Genomic DNA, 23,928 nt, shown 5'->3' on the forward strand with positions numbered 1-23,928 from the left:
CTCTGGACTCTTACCAGCCTGAGAGTCAGCCACTGAAAGCTTTGAAAGCAGCAAGGCTGCGGCGACCCCTTCGGTAACTGTGGGAACCTGAGTGCTTTGGGAGGCTGCCTTCTCCACCGTCTGGACGAGCAAGGGCAGTAAGTCCAGGGCCTGCAGTAATGTGTCACCTGCGGAGAGAGGACCAGCACCTTACAGAAGGAACACCATGATCCTTGAGGGTGACAAGCCAACTTGAGAAAGGAATCACCTACCCCAGACTGAACTGGCTAAAACCCTTCGGTTACCTTGTCAAATATCACAAGGAAGTGGAATTAGACTCTGGGGTTTAAATCCAACTCTACCACAATAAAGTGAGAGCTAGAAGGATCCTGACTAATCCAATAGTCCTGCTATTCATTTAATGGATGGAAATAGCCCAGGAGAGGTTTCGTGAGTTGCCCAAGGTCACACAGCTGGCTGAGGCAGAGCCTGCGCCAACCTCAAGCCTAGCAATTTCAGACACCCTCTGGACCCAAATTCCAAAACCAGAACCAGTCTGCTCATCGGTGATGTAAACCCACTTCCAAAAAAATGTAGAAACCTTGTTAAAACTATAGCTAAACCCATGTTTTCTTAATTACTAAACTGGTATACTAAAACACTTAGGTGAAACGAGTATCTCATCTGGATGATGGCACAAATCTGAATCCAATAAATATTTACTTTATATTATGCTTCTTTTGAAAGCATCAAGCATAACCAGGTCAAGTTAAAGAGACTAGGTTAAACCAAGTCTCTGCTACCTACTAAATCTAAAATCAAGGCTGATCAATGCAGCAAGACCATGGACTGATACATACACATGGACATTATAAAGAAAGGGATTCCCCTCTACAGGGAGTTCTGAAATCTCCTCGACACTTTTGAAACAGCTCACTGTAAGTTCAATTTTTTTTTTTTTAAAGAAATACAAGCCCATCGCAGAGATGGATATCAATACTAGAGACTTTTACCTTGGAGATTAAGCTCCTCTACAGATTTTAAAGATGCCCCAGCTTTGCCTGGGAAGGAGGTAGATAACCAAGCCCAAATGACAGGCTGGTTAGCACAGAAACAAGGGCAGCGGTTGGCATTTAATAGGGCCAGTGTAAAGTTTATATGAATTTGGACATTTTAACCAGTCCTATCAGAACCATTTTCCCTTCCTTTCAGATAATGTAGTGACAAGTTCTGGTTCTGGGTTCTCTCTGAACAAAGCTTTGTACTCTGAAGGTCTGATGAGGAGGCGAAGCCAGAATTTGTTATGAAGATTGGGCTCTGATTCTAGGCTGTGAGGATGACTAAGCCCAACACTCCCAGAAGCTCAGGAGGAAATGATGCAAAATAAGCTGGACTGAAAGGGAGAGCCTGGAATGGTGATGCTGCCCTGCAGCCTCAGTCACTTCAGCCAAGGAGGCCTCTCACCTCGGAAGCAGGCCAACATGCTCTGCAGGTAGGCGTGCCTCACTGCAGAGGTGGAGGTTTTAAGGCTGAAGGCTTTCTTGAACCATTCGGTTAGCTTCCTGGGCACTTCTGTGGTGAACCGGTTACACCAGAGAGCCAGGACAGAGACGGCGTGCACCAAGGTGCCTTCATGAACTAGGGCGAGAACCAGAAGTCCAGTCAGTCCAAGGTCTTGGACTTACATCAAACTACTTCCAGCGGTTCACAAAAGCAAGTAAGAGTGTGAGGGAGAGGAGCAGGGATGCTTGCGGGTGGGTGTGCCATCAGGAGGGGCCCATGGAGGGCTCTGACTGTGAACCAGGGCCAGGGATAGGTTCAGACTGCACCCTCACCACACTGCCCAATTACCTTCTTGTTGGAGGAAGGGGATGAACAGCTCAGCCACGGTCCCATTCAGGGCTTGGCTAGAAGGCCCAGACACCACATGGTGACTGAGACTACCGATCCCTGGAATGAAGAGGATTCCCTGCTCAGCCCTTTGTCAGCACAAAACAACAAGCATGTAAGCCTTCTGGCTGCTGCCCACCTCTTCAGCACCCATGCCTCCCCATGGCCCCCACTGACCCTCCCTCAATCCCACTCCAGACATCCTGCTTTTTACAGAAGCCAGGCCTCCCACCAGACTTGAACAGTTCCTGCTTGCCGAGCAGGCAGGCAGCAGAGTCCTGGGCACCAGGCTGGAAGGTCTAAGAATGTCAAGAGGAGTAAGGTCCAAGGAAGGACTCACCTTACTTAACAGTTACCTTATACCTCCTCTATTACTATACTTGCTATTACCCCTGGAGAAATTCTGTACCTGAGAGGACACTGATCTTCTGGGCCACGATAGTTAGTTTTCCCTCCGAGCCTGAGAGGAGAAAGAGCAAAGTTTCAAAATTCCCAACCACCATAGTTCCCAAGGGGGTGAATAATGTAGTCATGTATGTGACATCAGGATACAGTTTCTGATTCCAAAAGTAGACTTTCTAGTGTGAAGGTTGGATTAAAATAACATTTACTAGCTTTTTTTTTCTGACTAAAAAAGTGGTAGTTTCTTACAAAAAATTTGAGAAACAGAAAAAATATTTAAGAAATCTAAAAATCACCCACTACCCAAAGACATTATTATATTTTGGTCTGCTTCCCTCTAGCTTTTTTCATGTACACATAATGTCTATACTTAAAAATAAAACAGACATCACCCCGTCCACCCTGCCTGCTCATGCTTCTCTTCACCTCACATGTTCCCATTCTACTGTGAGCATTCTCTGGCCACACTGCCTTGACCCAAGCACAGTCAGAGCACTGAGTCCCAGTAAGGTCCTGGTGCCCCAAGAATGCCGGGGGCCACATGTCAGCCATCCCCATGACCAAGAAGGCTTGCTCACCTCCAAGGATAGCAAACAGGTGCCTGGTTAGAGCTTCCATTGCCGAAGAGTCACTGCATTGGTGGGCCAGGTTCCGCAGCGCCAGCACAGCTTCATCCATCAAGCGGGGACTGTTGGATTTCAGGTGACCTGAACATGCAGAGTCACAACTCAAGAGGGTGCCAAGGGCTGAATACCCAGGCTTTGTCTTTTCCATGTTCCCAATTCTTCAATCCTAACCTTACATTCTCCTTATACAGGATCTCAAGAAAGAATCTGTGCAAAGTTTATTTCTAAACTGAAGTGTCCCCTACCCCTTTTCCTATAGTAATTGGGACAAGCACAACCAAAGCCCAAGGTACCATTCTAGGGGCTAGAGAGGGATTGCGATACTCACTAGCCAGTCCTTTAACGATGTCCAGGGCATACTGGCTGAGATCGAGAGTCACTGATGCCAGCAGACAGGAAATAGCTAAGAAGGAAAGCATACCTCATGTCAGTCTCAGGTATAAATGCCTGTTTCTGCCCTGCTCCCCAGCTGTCAGGCCTGCTGTCTAACCACAAAGAATCTGTGACCACCCTTCATCTCTCTATGGTCACGAGATGTCCCACCTTTGCCCCAAAGCTCTGCAGTGAAGCTATATACTGCCCCATCCCAATCAGAAAAAAACTGCTCCTCCACCATTCCACCCACACCTTCCACCAAGATAACCAGGGAGAGACTCCACCCTCATGTTCTATGGTTTCAACTGCCACCTCCACATCAAAGTAAAGTCGCCCAGAGGAAAGGTACTTAACCTGAATGATTTCCACAAGATTCCTGGACCTCTCGAATAGCATGCAGTATTCTATGTGGATAAACTGTTGTGCATTCTTCTAGCAAGAGGACCCACGATATTCTCAGGTATAAATATTTTCAAAAGGGTCCCTGATCTCTCTTCCAAGGTCTCAATGAAGTTAGCAGTGACTACACCCCTCACACCCACCCGTACTGCTGCCTGCTGCCATATATCGGAGATACAGCTTATCTGGCAACTTGTCTCCTACCATCCCATTTTGGTAGCAACCTACTTTCAATAACATTCTCTGGACTCCTCAGTAAGGACTTCTGTATGGTGGGCAGTATCAGATCCTTAAACTCCGAGTGGGACATGTATCGGAGCAGAGGGGCACAGTTATCCTACAAAGAGAAAGGAGTCAGGCACCCAGCCCTCACACGAACACACCAAGAATAAAGGAGAGTTCTGAATCACAGAATTTAAAACAGAAGTTAGCCTCTCCATGTAAATTCCACCTCTCACTCACCAAGAGATACTTCTGAGGCTTGACTTTGCTCATCAGGATGTTCTTCATATAAAAATCCAGCAGGGCACTCTAAAGAAGGCAAATGCCTGGTTACTGACATTCTGAAGTATCTCATCACTGACCCAGGAAATCTGTCTTGTGGGAATGCCTTTAAAAAAATACCAATCAAAGATTCCTCAAGGGAGGAACAACCTAAGACAGGCACAGTCGCAGGGGGGCCATCAGGTGAGCAATTGGGGATCAACAGAGGTGAGGCTTAGAACCTCACCTCCCCCCCGTCTTGAGAGAAATCTTCTGCATCCGTGGATGTTTTGTTGCCCTTGTCTAGCTTGGAGTAATACTTAGTCTATAGGCACACACCTGATCATCTACATTTGCCCGCTTACGGCACTAAACTATGTTTTCTACCTTTATCTTGCATCTACCTACCATTCCAGCATTTTATTAAAAAAATAATAATAATAATAAAGGAGAAATGTGGGATTCGTATAAATCAAGTATAAAAATCAAATGAATAATCATATCTGACTTGATAGTTTATAGTTCATGATGCATGATCAAAACCAAAAGTTTCTGTGATGACTGCCCTTGCACTGTTCACCGTGTAAGATCTTATTCACTATGTAAGAACTTGTTCACCATGTAAGAACTTGTTTGTTATGCTTCAGAAGATTGGAAACTGTTGAGAATTAGGCTTGGGGTTGATTAATGATTATGTGCATTGAGTCCCCTATACAGAATTTTATTGTTGTTAACAACCATTTGATCAATAAATATGAGAAATGCCCTCTCAAAAAAAAAAAAATACCAATCAGTGCCCTCAATTCCATGGTGTCAAGCACAGAAGTCCCAAGGGGGTGAATAATGTAGTCATGTGTGTGACATCAGGATACAGTTTCTGATTCCAGAAGTAGACTTTCTAGTGTGTCCCACTGATCACGCCATTCCCCACTGAAAAGCCATCCAGTTTCCATGGCTCCTGGGATCAAGACAAAATCCTTGGCCTGGCTCCTAAGGCCTGCCTGCTATTCGGCAGCTGCCCTTCATTCCTCTCTAACCCCCTCCTGCCATACTAACCCCTCGCCTCCTTTACAGTCCTTCCCATGAGCCACTTTGCCCAAAATGCTCTTCCTCACCTCTTGACCTTGCTAACATCTATCCACCCTTTAAGTTCCTTCACTAGAGATGTTCTCTGACCCGTGGTTTAATCCAAGTCCCCCATTACAGAGATCACTACTTCATGCACTTTTTCTATGTAGTGCTTATCATAAATGTAAGCAAATAACTGTATGTCTAGTGGCAGGCTCGGTTCCACGAGGGCAGAGATCACAGCTCCCTCACCCACTGCTGCATCCATCTGGCACCACACTCGGCACACAGCTGCTCATCCATGGGAGAATAAATGACTGCACCAAATGGCAAACTATCATCCCAATGACTACGCCAGGATTCACCCCAAGCCAGAGCTGGGGGGAAAACTTTCCAACTCCTCAAAGTTCATATATCCTGGCAAAAGGAAGGGGTCTCATGTGAGAACAACTAGCTTCAGATGAGCCCAGCAGCCAGGGCCATGAGGGCAAAACAAGGCTGCCCCTTCCCGTCAGTGAGCCCACGTGCCTTGTGCCGGTTGACCACGTCTGTCTCCTTGTGGCTCGTGCAGAACTGCACCAGCAGCCCCAGCATGGCTGCATAGTTCTGGTTGGGTTCCAGGCTGAGGATGGCTGACAAGTACTGCTCCACCAGCCCGGGGTTCTGAAAAGGAAAATGTAAAGCAAGGGTGTCAGATGGCAACGTGGTGGGGTGGAAGCAGCAATGCCTACCGCCCTCACAGCCTCTTCACCTCTTTCCACAGCTTGGTGAGCTTCTTTACAGCCCCGTCCACAGCATGCTTGTGGGAGCCACCAAGCACCTCCACCAGGAGCAGGCACTGCACCTCCACCTGCCGGGACCAGGAGGGGTTCAGGTCAGGATGTGAGACAGGGTGGAGGTCCCATGACCCTCAGAGCCTGCCTGAGAGCTCCGTGAGGCCTGCCAGAACCTGGGGTCATCTCCACTAGGCCTCTGCCACTGGACTCCAACCAGATCCTCTTCCCACCACCCACCACACTTCACCCTGTCCTGGAATTACTTCTGTTCACTCAAGCGCTTCACTAAATATTTGTTGAGCACCTACTATGAGTCAGACAACAAAAACACACGGAAAATAAGACCTAGTCCCTGTTTTCATGCACCTTATAATTCAGACAAAAAGATATTAAACAAACACACACACAATGAGCATATAATTCCAGCAAGGTAGGTGCCATGCATGAAAAGGACGAGGGTCCTGTTCTATGCATTCATCTGTCTCCACTTTTCCTACATTGATTCCATACTTACTGAACCCTGACTAAATGGCAGGCACTGTGATACGAAGTAAAGATGGTGTGATGATCCCAGCCCGTTGAGCTGTCCAGCCCAGAGTGAAGTACATTACAGGTGCTCAGCTAAACAACCTTAGAGAGACTTTATGTGACATGAACACCCAAGGTCACTAGTAAGCAGTGTAAACCGCCACCCCAAGGGAAATGGTATGCTTAAGAAGTCTGACGAATTCCATCTGCATGTGTACAAAACAGCATATGTATGAGGTTATTCATTCCAACATTTTTTTATAATAAAAGATTGCAAATAACAAATGGCCATTAACGGGACTAGTTATATAAAATGTGGAGCATCCACTCAGGGGATCAGTAAACAGCACAAAGTATAAGAAACTCTTTATATACTACTTTGGGACAAATTTTAAGTCTAGTTAAAGAAAAAAACAAGGTGAAAAAAAAAGTATGCATGGTACTTACCATTAATCTATTTAGTTATATATACAGAGAACATATCTATACACACCTAAGGAATGAGTAGCAGAGGGGACTGAGGCCTAGGGACAGGTGGGAGGGAAACCAGAATACCCTTCTACTTCTGTTGAACTTCAAACCATTTACTTCTTATTAAAATAGCCTTTCAAGCTTGCTGACATCACATTCAGAACTATGCTGCTGTTCGCTTTTCCTGGAATGTTCTAATCCTTGATCTGGGCATGGTTTGTTCCTCATGTCCTCCAGATTTATGGCCAAGTGATACCTCCTCCGAGAAGCCCTCTTCTATGCCTTGGGATGTGTTAAGCGTCCATCTCCCTGCACCCCATTCTCTCCTTCCTTCCAGCCACTTTTCTGCCATATGACTTTATGTCTTATCATTTCTTTAGGGCCTGTCTGTTGTCCACCTTCTCCACATGAGTGTAAGTTCCATGAGAGCAAGGTCCTCTGTTCTGTTCCGTGCTCTAGGCCCAGCTCCTAGAACAGCACCCAGCAAGTGGGAAGCCCTCAAAAAATATTTGAACAACTGAATGAAGTACAACCTATGTGTGGTTGACATCAGTAACCAAGCCAAGGAAAAACCCAGATTCAAGACAGAAAAAAAATCACAGTCTCAAGTTCCTAATGCTTTCTGTCCTATAAAATACAACATTCCTGGGTTAAACCCTCCTACTCACTAACCCACAAGCATACTCACTCACATTGGATAACAGTTATAACGATTCACTGGAGATAAATCAACAAGGGAGCCTGTGATAAGCCATCTTATAAGGAAGGCTATTTGGTAACAATGAAACCCATACTCTGAATGGTGTCCAGCATACTAATAGCTATGAGACCTCGTGTTATTCTTCAATTAGTTGCTAATGGCCATTCCGTGTCATCCCCAGAAGTGTCACCCTCGATACGATCCCAGGGATGAGGCCATCAGAATGTCTCACTGGCTGGGTGCTTCAAGGAGAGGTGCTTATTCATCATTTACCTGCACAGCCCCCTGTAAGTTTCTACAGCCCTTTCATGCCTCGTCTGAGCCCATCTTCATGATAACTCTTCAAGGAGAATGGGGTGGGTGGTCCTTTTCCCATTTTGCAGAAGTGGTTAACAGGCTCAGAAACTAAGTTCTTGGCCAAAATCTCATGGCCAAGAGTCAGATCCACACCAAGATCCTAGACTCCTTTTTCCCTAAACCATAAGACCACTCCTCCTGTCTTTCCCTAGACATTCAAAAGAACCTCCCAAGCTGGCCTTGTGGGCCATTTCTGATTAGCAGACAAGTTGAAAGGCAGAGAATGTAGGAGGAACAGGCATAGAACAAAGAAGAGAATTTAAGGATCAAAACACATGATAATTTTATTCCATTAGCCAGTTCAACACTGAAAACCAAACACAAGCAAAGGAACAATTAGCCAGAAAAACACAAAATGATTTACATTACTACATTTTACTTGCTTTCTGGGTGTCTTCCCCACTCTAGCTTGTCAGGTCTCCCACACATGCCATGAAGGCAGAAACCGCTTGTCTTGCTCATCACTGCATCCCTAGAGCCTCCACAATGCCAGACAAAGAGAAGCTCAAAGACACTGGATGAACACACGAATGTTACCATGCCGCACTCACACCCACCCATCAAAGTCACCCACCTCGGGACAACTCAAAGAGCACCTGCAGAGCAGGCGCTTAACACATCCCAGAGCTGACCGTCATGACTCTGAAGACCCAGAGAACCTACCAGTTTGTTCCAGATGTCTCCTTGCCGCTTGGCTCTCGAGGGAAAGACAATGCGCACCAGTAGGCAGGCCCAGGACAGGGCCAGCAAGGCAGCTGAGCCACTGCTCTTACTGCAGAGGGGAGGGGAGGCGAGGGGTGAGTGCAGAGCAGCAGCCTCCATCCTGAGGACAAATGCATACCACAAGGCCCTGCCTGGTGTGGAGGGCCCTCCCTTGACCTACAGTGAGGCAGAACTTGAAACCAGTTCTCCACAGATCATCTTTGACAACTCAGGACACGAGGTGCAAGCCTCATCAGCCAAGCTCCCATCTCTTAGCACTCACAACCATGAAGACATAAAAAAGGTTTCCCCCATTCAGTGCCTGGCAGGCACTGGCTGTTCCCTCAACATGGCCTTGCTTCCAGGGCTTTCCCAACCCCATCCTGAGGAAGTGGTCTCTCCACTGAGCCTGACATCCTGGCTCCTCCACCCATTCAGCAGGCAGATCGCCTGCACTACTCAAGCATTGCAAAGGTACAGGCACCTGTCCCTGCTGTCAGGGACACCTGCACAATGCAGCCCATGTGCACCAGCTTCTCCTGAGTAGGACTCTACCAAGCCCCCAGAGGCTACCACCTTTACCTCTTACCTGGGGACACCAGCTTTGGAGCCAATGCCTGAAGACTGCAGAGAGTGCAGGAGGTTCTTGGCAGTGGCTTCTGGCTGGGCCTCAGCCAACTGCTGGATGGCTGCCTGCAGGGCCCTGCGGGAAGCCGCATCTCTGGAGGGAGGAATGAAAAGGAAAGGTGGACATGTGCACTCAGAGTAGGGGCAAGGCAGCTTAGCCAAGAGCTGTTCTTTCTCAGGAAAACTGGACCGTATTCCAGTGATCACAGATGATGGGATTAGGAAATAACTAGATAAATCTACCTCTTTCTGGAGTTCTGAAAGCAGCTAGTAAGGGTAAATGAGCCACTCAGTCTGTAAGGATAACACCTACATTTATGAACACTTACTACAGGCCTCAAAGTAAGCCAAATGCTTATATGTGACGGCTAACAGCAGTCGATGTGACAGGCAATGTTTCAGGAACTCCACACTTACTGACAATCACTATGAGGCAGACGGTAGCATTATCCCTATTCTGCAGAGGACGAAACTGAGGCACAGAGAGGTCGAAAACTTGCCCATGATCCAACAGCTAGGAGTTACACAGCCCTGACTTGGACTAAGGCAGTCTGGCTTCAGAGCCTGGGCTCTAACCACCACCCTAAACCACCTCTCTGCACATCTCCATTGGGCCTTTGGTTGGGATTCACCTGTACCGATGCAGAGTCAGGCAGAATAATTTGCAGAGTCCCTTCACTGCTCCCTCTGGCAGATCTGAAACCAAAGATTACACAAAGATTTGTCAATAAAAGCTACCTCATGAGCATCTGCTTGAGCCAGGCATTCTGCCAGACGTGATCTCTGCCCACTGGACACTCCCCATATCATATGTTTGAGAGAGAATTCCATGAGGAATAAGCAACAACAAAATAGGACTCTAGGAAACACCTGGTACAGAAAAGCTTGCAGGTAGACACTTGTTAAATGAATGAAACTGAGGTAACACAAGGGGCCTTGAAATTTAACATACTGTCAAGCGGTGCTTCTAGAGTGCTGGGCTGATTCTGCTTCCTGGCCCGGCACTATTTACACAGGTGTTTAATTTGTGATAAATCAGTGAGCTGTTTGCTTATGACAGGGATACTTTCCTTTACGTATATTCTGATAAATGTTTCTTTAAAATACGACAACATTAAAGTACAAGGAGGGGTCAGAAAAGAGAACAGCACCTATTTAAATGGAGTGGTTTCTGAAGGTTTTAAAGACACACAAGGTTGGCCTAAAAGTTTATAGGCTACAGAAAAATGGAGAGGGCCATGCATGCTGACTGGCATTAATAACATGAGGAGAAGCGCAAGAGTAAGGAGCACAATGCCCACTGGGGACACACGAGAAAGAAGAGGAGGAGTAACAGCACCTAAGACTTAATTAGTGCTCACAAGGTGCCAGGCCCCACTGTAAGCATTTTACACACAATGACTCACTCAGTCCCTCTAAGGTGGGTCCTGTTATTGAGGCCATTTCAGGATGAAGAAACTGAGGCACAGGAAATAGAGCAGACAGGCTGAGTGAAGAGAAGGTTTGAGCAACAGTGGTCAGGAGTGGGAAACCAACCTGTGACAGGTTGAGCATGCAGGCGGCAGCAGGCAGATGAACGGGAGAACAGGCTGGGTAGGGGGACGTGTAACCTGCAGCGCAAGAGCAGGGGCCCACAGGGGCCTGCACAGTGCCCCACACTTCAGGCACCCGAATGACCAGGCAAATCAAGGAGGGGCAGGGACCTCTTCCCCCTGGGATCCTGAACACCGTATTAGTCCATTAGATTTGGGGCTATTTCAGGAACTGAGGAAAAAGTGACTGCAGTCAGAAATAGGTTGTGGCTAATGGTAACAACAACAGTTAAGAGATGCTGGAAGCATTCCATGCCTGGCACTGTGTCAGGCACCGGACATACATGTTCTCACCTGGTCCTCACATAAATCCTGTGAGGAAGGCACTGCTGCTATCTCCGCACTCAAAACAAGCGGACACGCTGAGATGAGTTACGTAACTAAACCAGGCCACACAGCCTGTAAGCAGCAAAGCCCTCCATCACCACCTGCCATGCCAGGGGCCTGTGACTGCAAAGACCAGGCCCAGGAAACTGCATCAGCAAGTCTCAGGGTTCAAGTACATGGAAGCAGGATTGGGGAGAGCATTAGGAGCCTCAGGGCCAGGCTGGGCTAAGCCGTGCTGACCATCTGCCCATACACACTGAATGCCTTCCTGCAGAAAATGGGGGAAAGTGTAGTGTTCAACAGTAACTCAGGAGGGACCGTCAACGATTCTGGGTCAGAAGGCGTGTACAGATAGTAGGCTGTCCTGTGGCAGCCTTTCTAACGAGAACCATGTTGAGAGAAGTGACCACAAAGACTTCTGAAGAGGCCATAAAACTTCATACACTGAGGCAAGAACACACAGGAGAATCTCTTAGAAGCTAACAAACAGCAATTTAATTAACTTACACACAACTTTAACAAGCTTGGGTATGTTATGAAGCAACAGCAGATCAGAAGCAGCAAATGGGCACTTGGGGAAGGAGGCCCTTCACTAATCAGAAGTGAAAGCTCACAGAAAGGGAGGCCCAGCTCTACAAAGCCATGGCTTTAAACTTCAGCAAGCGCAGGAGGACTTGTTCACACACAGATGCCAGGCTCCATCCCCAGGGTTTCTGGGTCTTACTTTCTGAGGTAGAGCTGAGAACTTGAATTTAAGAAAAGAGCCACTGCACAGTGATAATTATTCTGGCCTTTTTGTTAGGATAGCAAATAACAAACAAGCTCTGACGTGATGCCAATGTCCCTGGTCCAGGACCACACTTTGACAACCACTGCTATAGAGTAAAGACAGACCAGAGGTCATTCAGAAACTAATTATGATTGACTGGATGAAGACAAACTACTCTTACATATCCCAGTATGTCGTAGGGATAGCCTCAGTTAAGGTATTGAATTGGGATAACTGATAGTGTAAACCTGTAACTATCAGCATTTCCTAAAATGTGTTCCCCAGCTCTGAACAGATTTTTAGCAAAAGACTCTCAAGGAAAACTGGATTTTAAAAGCTTAATAAAGTTAAAACACCTTCCTGGGATATACTGTGAATCCCCCAGAGGGCATCAGAAAATGAGACATCTCCCAAACTTATTTGATCCTGGAATCTTGTATTAGCCAATCACCTGTTACCACCTTGCTGACTTCCATGGAACAGATTGGAAAACCCAGTGCCCCAAGTCATAAAATGTTTTTGCATCTAGTAAATTACTTAAGAAAGATTGTTGGTAACTTTTAGAAATATTTACAGTCATAATGGTTAAAACTATAAAGAGCTTTGGCACCTAAACAGATAAACTCTCCACTCACCCAAGTGTATAAACTGTTCCAATGCACATTAAAAGCCAACATAGAAAGTAAGGGCAGAATTGCTGTGAGGGGACAAGAGGGCCATAGTTCTAGACACAGAACTCAATTAATTCACTTTGAAATGGAATCATCTCTAGGCCACAGGGTTGGAAATATATACCTTTTCCAGCAACACATCTCCCCAGTTCACTGAGGATTTCTCTCCGCTCCTTCACACTGGCTGTTGTCACCTTCCCTGCAAAACGCTTGAGTGTCTCAGAAACCTGGAAAGACCAAGCCCAATGAAGAAAGTCACCAGTTAATTTACAAAACAGTGAGTGAGTGTGTGTGTGTGTGTGTGTGTGTGTGTGTGTGTGTGTTGGAAAAGGGGGTGCAGCATTTAGGGAAGATCCTCCAACTCAGGTTTCTTACCCTCCCAACTACTGATGTGTGGGGCTAGAGAGCTCTGTGTTGTCCTGGCTGGCTGTCTTTACACACTACAGGGTTTTAAGCAGTGTTCCTGGCCTCTACCCACTAGACACCAGCAGCAGACTTCCACTCCTGCCTCACTTATGATGATCCAAATTGTCTCCAGATGTTATCAAATCCCACCTGGAGGGCAGCATCCCTCCAGCTAAGATGTACTGCTTTAACGCAGTCAACTAATCCATACAGCTTACTGGCACTTGGACAAAAGAGGTGAGGCAACAGACAAACCTCAGACAGAAAATATTTCTTCAGAATTATGCATAATACAGTGAGGGCCTACTATGTGCCAGATATGTTCCCTGTGTATTATCTCATGTAAATTTCCTGCAAGGGGAATGTCAGTATCCAGCAAGTCAGTAGTGGAGCCTAAGCACATTAGCTAAAGAGTGAAAGGTTAAAAGATGTGAAATCTCAGCTCTGCCTCTTATAAGCTGTGGAAACTCAAATTATGTCATCTCCTTGATCCTCATGGAGATCTACCATGCAGATAACAGCACCAACCTCATGACTCTTACACAGACTAAACGAGATAGTGTGTGGGGAGCATTAACTCTCATCCTGAACACAAACCCAGCTACTACAACAAGAAGCCTTTGAGGTAGGCTTCAGTATCCCCACCTGACAGCTGATGAGGTGTTCAGGCCGATGGCGAGAGCCACAGCACCTGTATTTTTGAAAACTAAATCTGAAACCAGTACATCTACAAACTGATGCTAACAAGTCCTTAGCTTTCAACCACCATCCACGCTACTACAGCTGCATCCCCTGCACAGAGACATAAGCATAAGACTCAACGAGGGGGCAGCTTACAAATATTCATGAAAATCTGCTCCTGAGCAATATTCTACAAACTACAAGGTGGACAGGTCATGGATACATGAGCAGTAGAGTAGGGCGTTAAGATGCAACTAACACGGTGCACTGTCATCTTGTTCCTTTGAGGGTTTTCACAGACAGGCCTTTTTAGTAAAATAAGATTCAAGGGTGCAGGGAGAAATAAAATAATGTTGAGTTTTTCTTATACTTAAATCCCTGCTATAATTATATTGGCAATGAAAAAACTCATGTCCAAAATTCTGTCTTCTACACAAATGAGTTATTGTTTTAACACCGTCTTTTGCTTTTATAGTCATGCACACTTAAAATTAAAGGGGCTAAGTGGAAGAGCTCTGGGTAGTTTGCTACAACAACCAGTCCCTTGCCTTTACTCCCAAAGGGCAACCTCTTCCTCCAATCCTAGCTGGCTATTAGGTAGTCATCGCCGTAATTCTAAATAATGTGCTTGAGCTCCTACTTGTTGATTTTTCAGATTTATTGCCTTCTGTGACAGCTCTCTTCTCCAACCCCACACTCCCCATTTCCCCAATCTAATTCTCAGTTCATAACATGGGCTAGGTCAATAAACAAGTGTTTATACTATATAAAAATGACATTCGATTCTGTTTAATGAACTATGTTTACTATCCTGCACAGCTCCATTTTGTGTCCTTCAAAGTTTGAAAATGTTCTAGCCTCATACTTAATTTCAGTTTGTGTGGGTACAGAATTCTAGGTTGAAATCATTTTCATTCAGTATAATGAAGACATGTCTCCATTGAGTCCTAGCTTTCAGTGTTGTTGTGAAGTCCAAAGCCACCCTAATCCTTTCTATGAGACCTAATCTTTCCCCTGAAAACCTCTAGGATCTTCTCTTTGTGTCCAGGGTTCTAAAATTTCACACTAATGTGCTATGTTGCAAGTCTATTTTCATCCTTGTGCTAAGCATTTTTGGTCTGGAAACAAATCCTTCAGTAAGGGAAAGTTTCTTGAATTATTTTGTGGATAATTTCCTTGGCTATGGACAGCCTATACCAGTCCTCAGAGTAATCCTGTTTTGCACTCTCCAAGAGAAAACTTCCAGTCTTTTGCCGAGGGGGTGAGAGCTGGGGATCTGACTGCATCTGAAAAGGGCTTTCCAAGCAATCCTATCTTGGTCCCTCCCCACTCACCCTCTCTTCCAGAGGTTAGCTGATACCACCAATTCCCACCTGTCAGAGATTATGCATGTAAATCAGGCTAGTTCGCAGCTTTCCTAAATGCTGGCTTAGAGTTCACTTCCTTTGGTCCTGCTAAATCTTTTCCCAGTCATCACTTCCTCTCTTCCAAAGTTCACTGCTGTTGTCTGCTCCCCATTCTGCCAATTCTTGTGGAATTACTTTTTTAAAACCTCTACTAGTTTCAGTGAAATTTGAGGAGACAGCCAAAAATAGTGCACATACACAATCCACCCTCCACCTTATTATAATTCCCTAATAGCTGTCGTTCTATCATAGTAAGTTCCTGGCTATAGTTTCCCTCACAAAAATGAAGTGCATTTCAGGTTCAAGGCTCTTCTTTTTCTTAATCAGAAAACGAATGTCACCCCCTTGAGACCCTGCCAGAACAAAACTGAGGAAGCACTCACTAAGATCCTTCAGAGAAATCATTTGCTGGTGAGATCAGATGCAAACAGCTTTTAAGTTCACAGGTTTCTCCCTAGAGTTCCACTGTCCAACAGAATTTTCTGTGATGATGGGAACGTTCCTCTGGCCGATAACCACATGGGGCTACCCAGGCACTGAAATGTGGCCAGTGCAACTGAAGCATTGAATTTTTCAGTTCATTTACTTTTAACTAACTTAAGAAGCTGTTTAGATATTAAACAGCCACGTGGTTATTGGCTACCATACTGAACACACAGCTCTAAAGAACAGATGTTTTGCACTTAAGAATTAATGCTAAATATTCAGCATATGTTCCCTTGACCTCTTTTGAAATACCCAACAGACTAAGTGCCCTTTCCAGGATTCAATATAACACAACTTGAGACAAACTGCACAGGAGACTCTCGATACAAACCTTTTAAGGGTTCAGGTTAAGTGGCCACTCTCTGGCATCAGGGCCTCCATATCAAAATCAATTAATCTCATCACCCTAGGAGACCAAAGTGAGCCAAGCGGTCCTTTGAAACACCTATTTCTTTTTCCCATCATATTGTCTTTTCATTCTCAAACACTTCACAGCACAAATAATGGAACTGGGTTGGAGGAAGGTTTTCCCAAGACCTTCCCTGGACTACAAGGTACGCACAGGTGATAACACTCAAGGATGACAAGACTCTTCCTAGGTAATAACAGTTCTGTTATCTAACGCTGGACCTAACAAGAATATATATAAGGAGCCCTACTTTATCTCACTCAATCCTCACATCCCCCCTATACCACAGGTATCATTTAAACCACATCTTGTAAGTGAAAGAACTGAGGCTTAGCGGGGTGAAGTAACTTGCCCAGCGTCTCATGGAAATCGACGAGCTGGGGCTCAAATTCCGATCTGTATGAATACAAAGACTGTCATTCCCCGCACATAGTAGGCGCTCGAGAAACATTTGCTGAATAAAGTTGGCAACTCAAGGAAGAGTTGGCGCTGGCCGGGCCTCACTACCGGAGAGCGTCAGAGAAATGGAGCAGAGACTCGGAAAGGCGAACTTTTGCAACTCCGGGGCGGCAGGAGGCCCCGCCGGGCTCCAGCTGCCGAAGCCGAGGCCGGAACCCTAACTCCTCGAGTCCGAGGTCAGTCTGCGCCGCCCGGGCGGGGCCGGCCCCGGAGCCCTGAGGGACCAGCCCGAAGCGGCCCCGGGGTCGCGCCCTCCGCAGCCGCCGACCCCCAACCTCTCCCGCCCCTAGGCTAGAGGCCAGAGCGCTCCGGCTCGGCGGCAGCTGGCTGCCCCAGTCGCTGTCCGCGTTGGCGCTGCAGACGCCTGCCTCACCTGCGTGTCCGCCGCCATCCTGCCGGCGCTGACTCCGGAACCGCTTCCGGAAAGCTTCCGGGTCACAGCGCGGGCCTACGCGGCAGGGCGAGGCCGGGAGCTTGCTGGGACCCGGGCCGGGCGCCCCCGGGCGGGATGGCGGCCACTGCAGCCCCGGCGTGGAATTGGGCAGCCACATCCAGGGCCGCAGACGATCGGGGCCTCCGCCCCAGTGCCCGCGCTTCGACCCTGGCCTCGTGGGCGACGAGGACCTCTGAGGATTTGTAACGCTCTGCCGCCTCCCACCCACCTCGAGTCCGCAGGTCCAGCCCGGACTCCCCCAGGTGGGGAGTTCCTGAGTGAAGGCGTTTCTAGATGGCAAGAACTGAATTAGATAAAAGGGACACACGGAACTAGTATCTCACCCTGTTTGTATGTAACCCGGATGTGGACCCTAGGAGTTAAGAAAACAGCTGTCAGGGAAGGATTCAGGAGCCGAGAGGAGCTTGCCCAGGGTAAAGGATGGAAGCTCCATGCTGCGATAAAACAAGGCTACGGGGGAGGTGGCTGGTAGGGAGGAAAGGGCCTCATGGTCCACGGAGAGCTGAGTTTTATTCAGTGTGCAAATCTGCCAACTCTACGTAATACAGTGGGGTCTGCACAGCATAGCTGTTCACCCTCTTATCAGCAATGGCCTTCAAACTTTTGACCCAGACCTAATTACAACAAATACATTTACATTATAACCAAGTACAGATCTGTAAGATTCAGTACCCACACTTCCAGCAATCATTTTCTCTTTAAATAATAGCCACCACCTATTCATCATGAATTGGTTCACCACCCAGTTTGAAAACTCTGGCGTGAGTGCTCATTTCAAGTGACTCGGTTTCTTAGAGACACCCAGGCCAGCAGCCAGATGCCATGGAAATAATCTCCTGTAATAAATAGTTAAAGCTGGTTCGTAGTGGATGCTGAGAGTGGTTTGTCACTTACAAAGAGGACACGGAAATGTCAACTCCAAATAGAATGTCTATGGTTTTACCATGGCTTTAGTTTCTACCACGCAGCACTGTAAACCTCAAAATGTACAAAATGAAGAGTCCAGAAACTTTTAAGAGAAGTAAGCCTTTATTTCCTTGTTTCACAAATAAAGCTGGCTGAGTTAGTTACTTTTCGGTGATTAGTCAAAGAGACCAAATCCCATATCCTCGTCCGACTCCTCCGACTCCTCCTTGGCTTCAACCTTGGCAGGGGCTGCGGCGGCAGGAGCAGCAGTGGGGGTAGCAGCCACGGGAGCCGCAGCCACAAACGCAGACGGATCCGCCAAGAAGGCCTTAACCTGAAGAGCAAAATATGTGGTCAGATGGTCACCCACAATCCCTACTACCCACAGCCCTTCAGCCTTTGCCAGAGCTCTAGTTGTAATGGCCAAGAACTTCCAAGCCAGTAAAGCCTTCCCTGGAAGTGACCAGGCAGGACAGCTTGGGTATATGGCCGGTGATCTTAGACCCAACTCTTCACCATTAACTAATCCTTCTTTGGATCTTCAGTCATTTCTAAAGCCAAGGATACACTTCCCCTGCCCCCCAACCTCTCAATGTACTCTTTAAAACTGTATCTGCTATGTAAAATTCAATCATAAAAGCACTAACTCATCAGGCTGCTATTCATCTCCCTGCTGTCAATCCTGTCATCCTGGTGGATTTTTACCTTTTCAGCAAGTAGGAAGGTATAATCAGTCTCCACAGACAGAGCCAGCACCCTCTTGTAGCCATTGATGATAGAGTGGGGTACTGATGCAACAGTTGGGTAGCCAATCTGCAGACATACACTGGCAACATTGCGGACACCCTGTACAGGGAGAGGAAATGCATTTTAGGCGAAACTGTCTTAGAAAAAAGACAGTCTAAGCTCGATGGCAGACAAGACTGCTAGGTCAGCACGTTAGTCTCACATAGGATGTTTCACCTCACATCAAATGTTTCTGACAGGGTACTTCAGACCCAGTAATTTACTAATGCTTTTTGCCTTTATTCCCAACACTATAATGATGGCATTACTTCAAAAGCCACCATTTTGTGGAAATATAAATTTATTAACATTAAGTATTGAGTTCTGTAAGAAAAACGTAAACTCCAAATGTGAATTTCCACCACTAGTAAGATTTCTGAAAAGTAACTGGACTTAAAAGTTTATGTAAGTGCAATTTTTATTTTCCAAGAAAATAAAAGACAACTGTATCTTTCATCACGTTAGTCGTTAAAGGGTATTTTAATGGCAAATACAAAGTCAGTCTAAGAAAAGTTAGTCCTCCCAAGGTTCAACGATTTGGCAGCTCTTACATAGTAAACTGTCCCCTCATTTTTCTCATTTCTCCTTTGACTCACGATACAACTCAAAATGTCTTAACTTATTGTAGGCCCTAGAATAACTTTAGCCCTTACATCATGCCCAACCCTGTTCTAAGGCTATAATACTCTAATTCATTAAGTCTTTCAACAGTCTCCTATTGTTAATGCCACTTTACAGATGAAACTGAGGTAGACAGATTAAAGAACTCCTTGCTTACAGTTAGTTTCAGCTGTGCAGCCAGAATTTTCAATGTGAAGCTAGATATGCTCTCAAGCAACTAATTAAGGAGGGGCCGGAATGGGCAGCATGTACCTCCAGGAAGCGAGAATGCAGAGTTTCCTCTGTGATGTCAAGCACTTCAGGGTTATAGATGCTGCCATTGTCAAACACCTGCTGGATGATCAGCCCAAAGGAGAAGGGGGAGATGTTCAGCATGTTCAGCAGTGTGGCTTCGCTAGCTCCCACTTTGTCTCCAGTCTTAATCAGCTGCACATCACTCTGAAGAACAAAGTAACAGTTGGCAGTTAACACCTGGACATCCAGCAGGTCTAGGGCAACCAAACCCCCACCCCTGGCCTGGCTAGCACTGGCAAGCCATACCTACTCACCAGGATTTCAATGGTGCCCCTGGAGATTTTAGTGGTGATGCCTAAAGCCTGGAAGAAGGAGGTCTTCTCTGGCCCCAGACCAGTGTTCTGGGCTGGCACAGTGACTTCACATGGGGCTATGGCACCAGCACGGGCAGCAGCTGGCACCTGGACAAATATGAGAACAGTGAGAAGTCTTCTCTTCACAGATACACCTGAGAATGATCAATTTGCTTTTTAAGGAGCCAAAATTAATAAGGTCTCTTTAGCCAACCTGATTCTCCCCTTACCTTGTTGGCCAGCAGCATGTCCCTGATCTCAGTGAGGTCCTCCTTGGTGAACACAAAGCCCACATTCCCCCGGATATGAGGCAACAGTCTGCAAAGATAAGTTTACACAAGACAGTCACATTTCAGCCCATTCTTCGGAAGGAAAAGTGAAAAGGGCACTGAGAAGTGAGAACAAAGATGCCTAGGGGAATCAACTGACTTCTCCAGAGCTGGGTTGTTTTCCAGATGCCCTCGGATAGCCTTGCGCATCATTGTGTTCTTGCCCATCAGCACCACAGCTTTCCCACGAAGAGACATGCGGATCTGCTGCATCTGCTTGGAGCCCACATTGTCTGCTCCCACAATGAAGCATTTCGGATAATCATCCAAAAGTTGCTACAAAAACAAGCCAGAAACAATCAATGTTTAACTGGAAGAAAGCAGAAAAATATCAAGGGAAACCAAATCAGCAGTTTCCATCTCACTCCCTTTCTTCTATGCTTTTGAAGTGACTCACCTATTAGAACAATTCCTCCCACTAGGAGCCACCTAGTTGTAAGTTGGAACCACCTAGTGAGTTGTAACACTGCCAGATTTGTCAAAAACCTGTTTGCTAAATACGAGTGGTGAAAATTAGGTTTCCACATTCAATCAAAAAATTTTAACTTTCATTTTTAATTTTTCCAATTATGGGACTTGTTTCATTTATTTCAAATGGCTACATTAACAAAAAACAACTGTTTCAAATAAGGCTACATTTACAGCATTCAAAAACAACGTAAAACATAACTGAAACGTTACTTGCAGAAGTTAATGTGCGTAAACGATTCTTGTACAATTCTTTTTAGTTTCTTGGGTGTCTGAAAACCTTCACGATAAATAAGGGAAAAGAATAAACTCCACAAAGTATCCTAATGCCTTAAGAGCAATATGGTTAGCACATCTGAGCAGGGAAGGCTCACCCAAAGGCCATCCAAAAGAAGGCATTGGCTAGACCTTTAGTTTCTTGACTGGCAAGACCTAAATATGCAACAACTTGCCTCTTTATAGGTCACTCATTGCCTCAGACTTTCCCAAAGATGGAGGCAGAGGAGTAGGCGCTTTCTGGAAGCCAGACAGACCTGGGTATAAATGCTGTCATCTTAGGAGCCACTTAACCTGCCTGAGCATGCTTATCTGCAACCAGCGGGTGGGGCATGCAAATCTCGGCAAATTAAGATTAAATGACATTTGCCTAAAATACCCTAAATTAGTAGCTGACACCGAGGGACTGTGCCCGCGGCCGGCCCCGCACTTACGATGATCTTAAGGAAGTAGTTGGACTTCCAGGTCGCCCTGTCTTCCCTGGGCATCACGGCGGTGCGTCAGGGATTGCCACGCAGGGTTTAAAGACGATGTCACTGAGGATAAAGAGGGAGCTCAACCACCCTGACACCCCGCTCCGCCAGGATCCAACCGGAAGTCAGTGCCAAGCAGGCCACACGGGAGCGCCCGCCCGCCCGCCCGGCCTGGGGCTGCCGCCACACGGGCAGCTCCGGCCGCCGACGGGGGTCCGGGCCCCCCAAGCCCAGCCTCCTGGCCCCCAAGTCCCCACCAAGATCCCCAAAGACTCCCATCCTTCCCGCCACCGGCTGCCGGCGCTACTATACAGATATGACAAACCTCACACGAGGACGCCTGGCGAGAGAAGGCCGCGCGCCGGCGCGCACCTTTTATATGTGAATGAAGTGTCCAATCAGAAGCCCCGAAATACGCCCCTGCCTACTGGCTAGTGCGGGTGCCTGTCTAGCAAAGCAGATCTGATGTGGACAGCCATTGGATGAAACCGCTGCCACTCCAGCCAACGGGAAGCCGCCTTTAAATATGGTTAAGTAAGGCGCGGCCTTCTGTTGGAGGAGGTTTTTCAGAGCTGCTTCCCTCTGCTGGCCTGGAGCTGCTCTCGTGTAGGAACTTCTGCTCGCGCGCTCAGAGAACATGCTTCCTTCCTCCTGCCTCCTGGCCAAGCAAATTAGAGAGTGTGATGTGGAGCTGAGAAATAATTGCACATGCTTTAGAAACAGAATGATCTCGTCTCCTCTACAGTTTGTTCTTCCCCCTACCAAAGTAGAGGGATCCTTTAAAACCTAAGTTGGATCATTACCTTATCTGCTCAATATTCTTCAAAGGCTAGGCTCCCTCCCCATTTCCCTCAGAGAAAAAAACCTAAAACTTAAACTGCCTACAAAGCCCTACATGACTACATGATCTGCTCACCACCTACAACCTATCATCTTATCTCCTATTTTCCTACTACTCATTCCCTTCCAGCCAAACAATGCTCTTTGCTGCTTTTCCAGAGCATGCTCTCGCTTTAAGGCTTTGGCACTAGCTATTCCCTCTTCCTACAAGGCTCTTTGCTGATATCCACACAAGGAGCTCACCTCCATCAAGATTTGGCTCAAATATCACCTGTTCAATAGGCCTACCCTGATTGCCCTATTTAAGAGTACCAAAATAAATCCACTCCCTTTACTGTTCTATTTTTTCTATAGCACTTAACACCTAACACATTACATAATTTACTTACTACATTGTTGGGATACTTGCCTTGTGCCTGCAACATAGTAGGTATATTATAAATATTTGTTCAATGAATGCATGCATGCCAGGTTTGCAGTCAGAAGACCAGATCCATATCCTTGGATTAGTTGTGCTATCTCAAGAAGTGATTGCACCTTGCCGACCCTGTTTCCCTTTCCTTATCTGTAAAACGGAGATAATAACATCCATAGTCTAGAGTGGTTATGAGGATTAAATAAAATATATGTTAAGACAACACAGTTCCTGGAATATAGGAGGAAATCACTAAATATTTACTTCTATTATTATGCCTTCATTCAACACTTATTTGAACAATTGTGCTTTATCAATAATCTTTAATGATGGAGCTTAGATCTTGACGTAGAAGGGGTGTTTCTCCCATCATCTCCCTTTTCATGGGACCAATTAGAAATTTCTGTATTTTGTTACAAAGCCTCCCAGTGCCTGTGATTGATCAGCACATTTAGAAAACTGCTGGAATCAATTAACAGCTAAGATCCTTCTTACTGACAGTGCATCACTGCACAATCAGCATTGCACTAAGTACTTTGTGCACATTATCATTGCTAATCTTTGCAACAATCCCGAAGTAGACTATTAGTATTTCTATTTTATCAATGAGAAAATTCACACGGAGTTTATATAATTTGCCCAAGCCCCTCAGTAAATAGTGGCTTCAGAATTGAAATCTAGAAGCAAGTTCAAAGCCCATGTGCCTCACAACGCTATATGGTCCCTTCCAAACCTTGAGCCTATCTCCCCTAAACACGCTATTCCAACATATACTCACATAGTACCTTTCCAAGGACATCCTGGCTCTGATGATATAAATATCTCTAATTGGAGTACATAAATATAATGGAATAGCATGAGGCTATTAAAAAATTATGTAAATCTATATTTATTGACATGGAAAATACAAAGTGCAGTTGAGTGAAAAAGCAAATCACAATGATGGGTACCATATCCATTTCTATAAATAAAATAAGTCTAACATGGGCTGGAAGAATAAAACAAGTCACTTTCTTTGGGTGAGGGTTGAAGCTAATTTTCACTTCTGAGCTCACTATGAAATGGTCTAAGTTCAAACTAAAATTCAGCAAGCTATTTTTGGAGAACATTTTGTTTTTCCCATTCCAAACAATAGGAAAAGTGTTTGAAGCCTCAGCTCAAGGGGAAACAAAGCAGTCCAGCAAC

At 46.1% G+C, this 23,928-nt stretch overlaps 2 protein-coding genes across 3 annotated transcripts in view; both read right to left on the reverse strand.

Annotated features, from left to right (window-relative positions):
• The window catches only part of GCN1 (GCN1 activator of EIF2AK4), a 52,740-nt gene extending 35,626 nt beyond the window's left edge, over positions 1-17,114 (reverse strand). Inside the window, exons 1-15 of one of the 2 annotated variants that reach the window (XM_017661225.3) lie at positions 16,962-17,114; positions 12,867-12,969; positions 10,016-10,079; positions 9,346-9,477; positions 8,718-8,826; positions 5,974-6,072; positions 5,751-5,885; positions 4,134-4,202; positions 3,900-4,008; positions 3,226-3,300; positions 2,850-2,978; positions 2,279-2,329; positions 1,831-1,929; positions 1,444-1,617; positions 15-167 (exon numbers count right to left, since the gene is read on the reverse strand). In XM_017661225.3, coding sequence (XP_017516714.3) covers positions 15-167; positions 1,444-1,617; positions 1,831-1,929; positions 2,279-2,329; positions 2,850-2,978; positions 3,226-3,300; positions 3,900-4,008; positions 4,134-4,202; positions 5,751-5,885; positions 5,974-6,072; positions 8,718-8,826; positions 9,346-9,477; positions 10,016-10,079; positions 12,867-12,969; positions 16,962-16,979 — 1,519 coding nt within the window. In that variant the 5' untranslated portion in view covers positions 16,980-17,114. Of the gene's footprint in view, positions 1-14; positions 168-1,443; positions 1,618-1,830; positions 1,930-2,278; positions 2,330-2,849; positions 2,979-3,225; positions 3,301-3,899; positions 4,009-4,133; positions 4,203-5,750; positions 5,886-5,973; positions 6,073-8,717; positions 8,878-9,345; positions 9,478-10,015; positions 10,080-12,866; positions 12,970-16,961 lie in introns of both variants that reach the window. The other variant, XM_017661224.3, reaches the window with a different exon arrangement.
• A 938-nt stretch (positions 17,115-18,052) lies between these two features.
• RPLP0 (ribosomal protein lateral stalk subunit P0) lies at positions 18,053-21,867 on the reverse strand. Its single transcript, XM_036993113.2, has 8 exons — positions 21,814-21,867; positions 21,450-21,551; positions 20,372-20,547; positions 20,173-20,260; positions 19,904-20,050; positions 19,608-19,793; positions 18,654-18,794; positions 18,053-18,282 (listed from the first exon to the last, which is right to left on the reverse strand). Exons 2-8 carry the CDS (start codon positions 21,501-21,503, stop codon positions 18,124-18,126), a joined length of 951 nt encoding a protein of 316 aa, XP_036849008.1. The 5' UTR covers positions 21,504-21,551; positions 21,814-21,867; the 3' UTR covers positions 18,053-18,123.
• Between the last annotated feature and the right edge of the window lie 2,061 nt (positions 21,868-23,928).

This window comes from Manis javanica, chromosome 15 (assembly GCF_040802235.1).
Source record: "Manis javanica isolate MJ-LG chromosome 15, MJ_LKY, whole genome shotgun sequence".
Taxonomy (NCBI): Eukaryota; Metazoa; Chordata; class Mammalia; order Pholidota; family Manidae; genus Manis; species Manis javanica.

Coding starts and splice junctions, on each gene's coding strand:
- RPLP0 (XM_036993113.2), bottom strand. CDS start 21,503: ATGCCCAGGGAAGACAGGGCGACCTGGAAGTCCAACTACTTCCTTAAG. Junction 20,548..21,449: donor ACTACTTCCTTAAGATCATC/GTAAGTGCGGGG, acceptor TTGTTTTTGTAG/CAACTTTTGGATGATTATCC. Junction 18,283..18,653: donor CCTTCCTACTTGCTGAAAAG/GTAAAAATCCAC, acceptor TTTGCTCTTCAG/GTTAAGGCCTTCTTGGCGGA.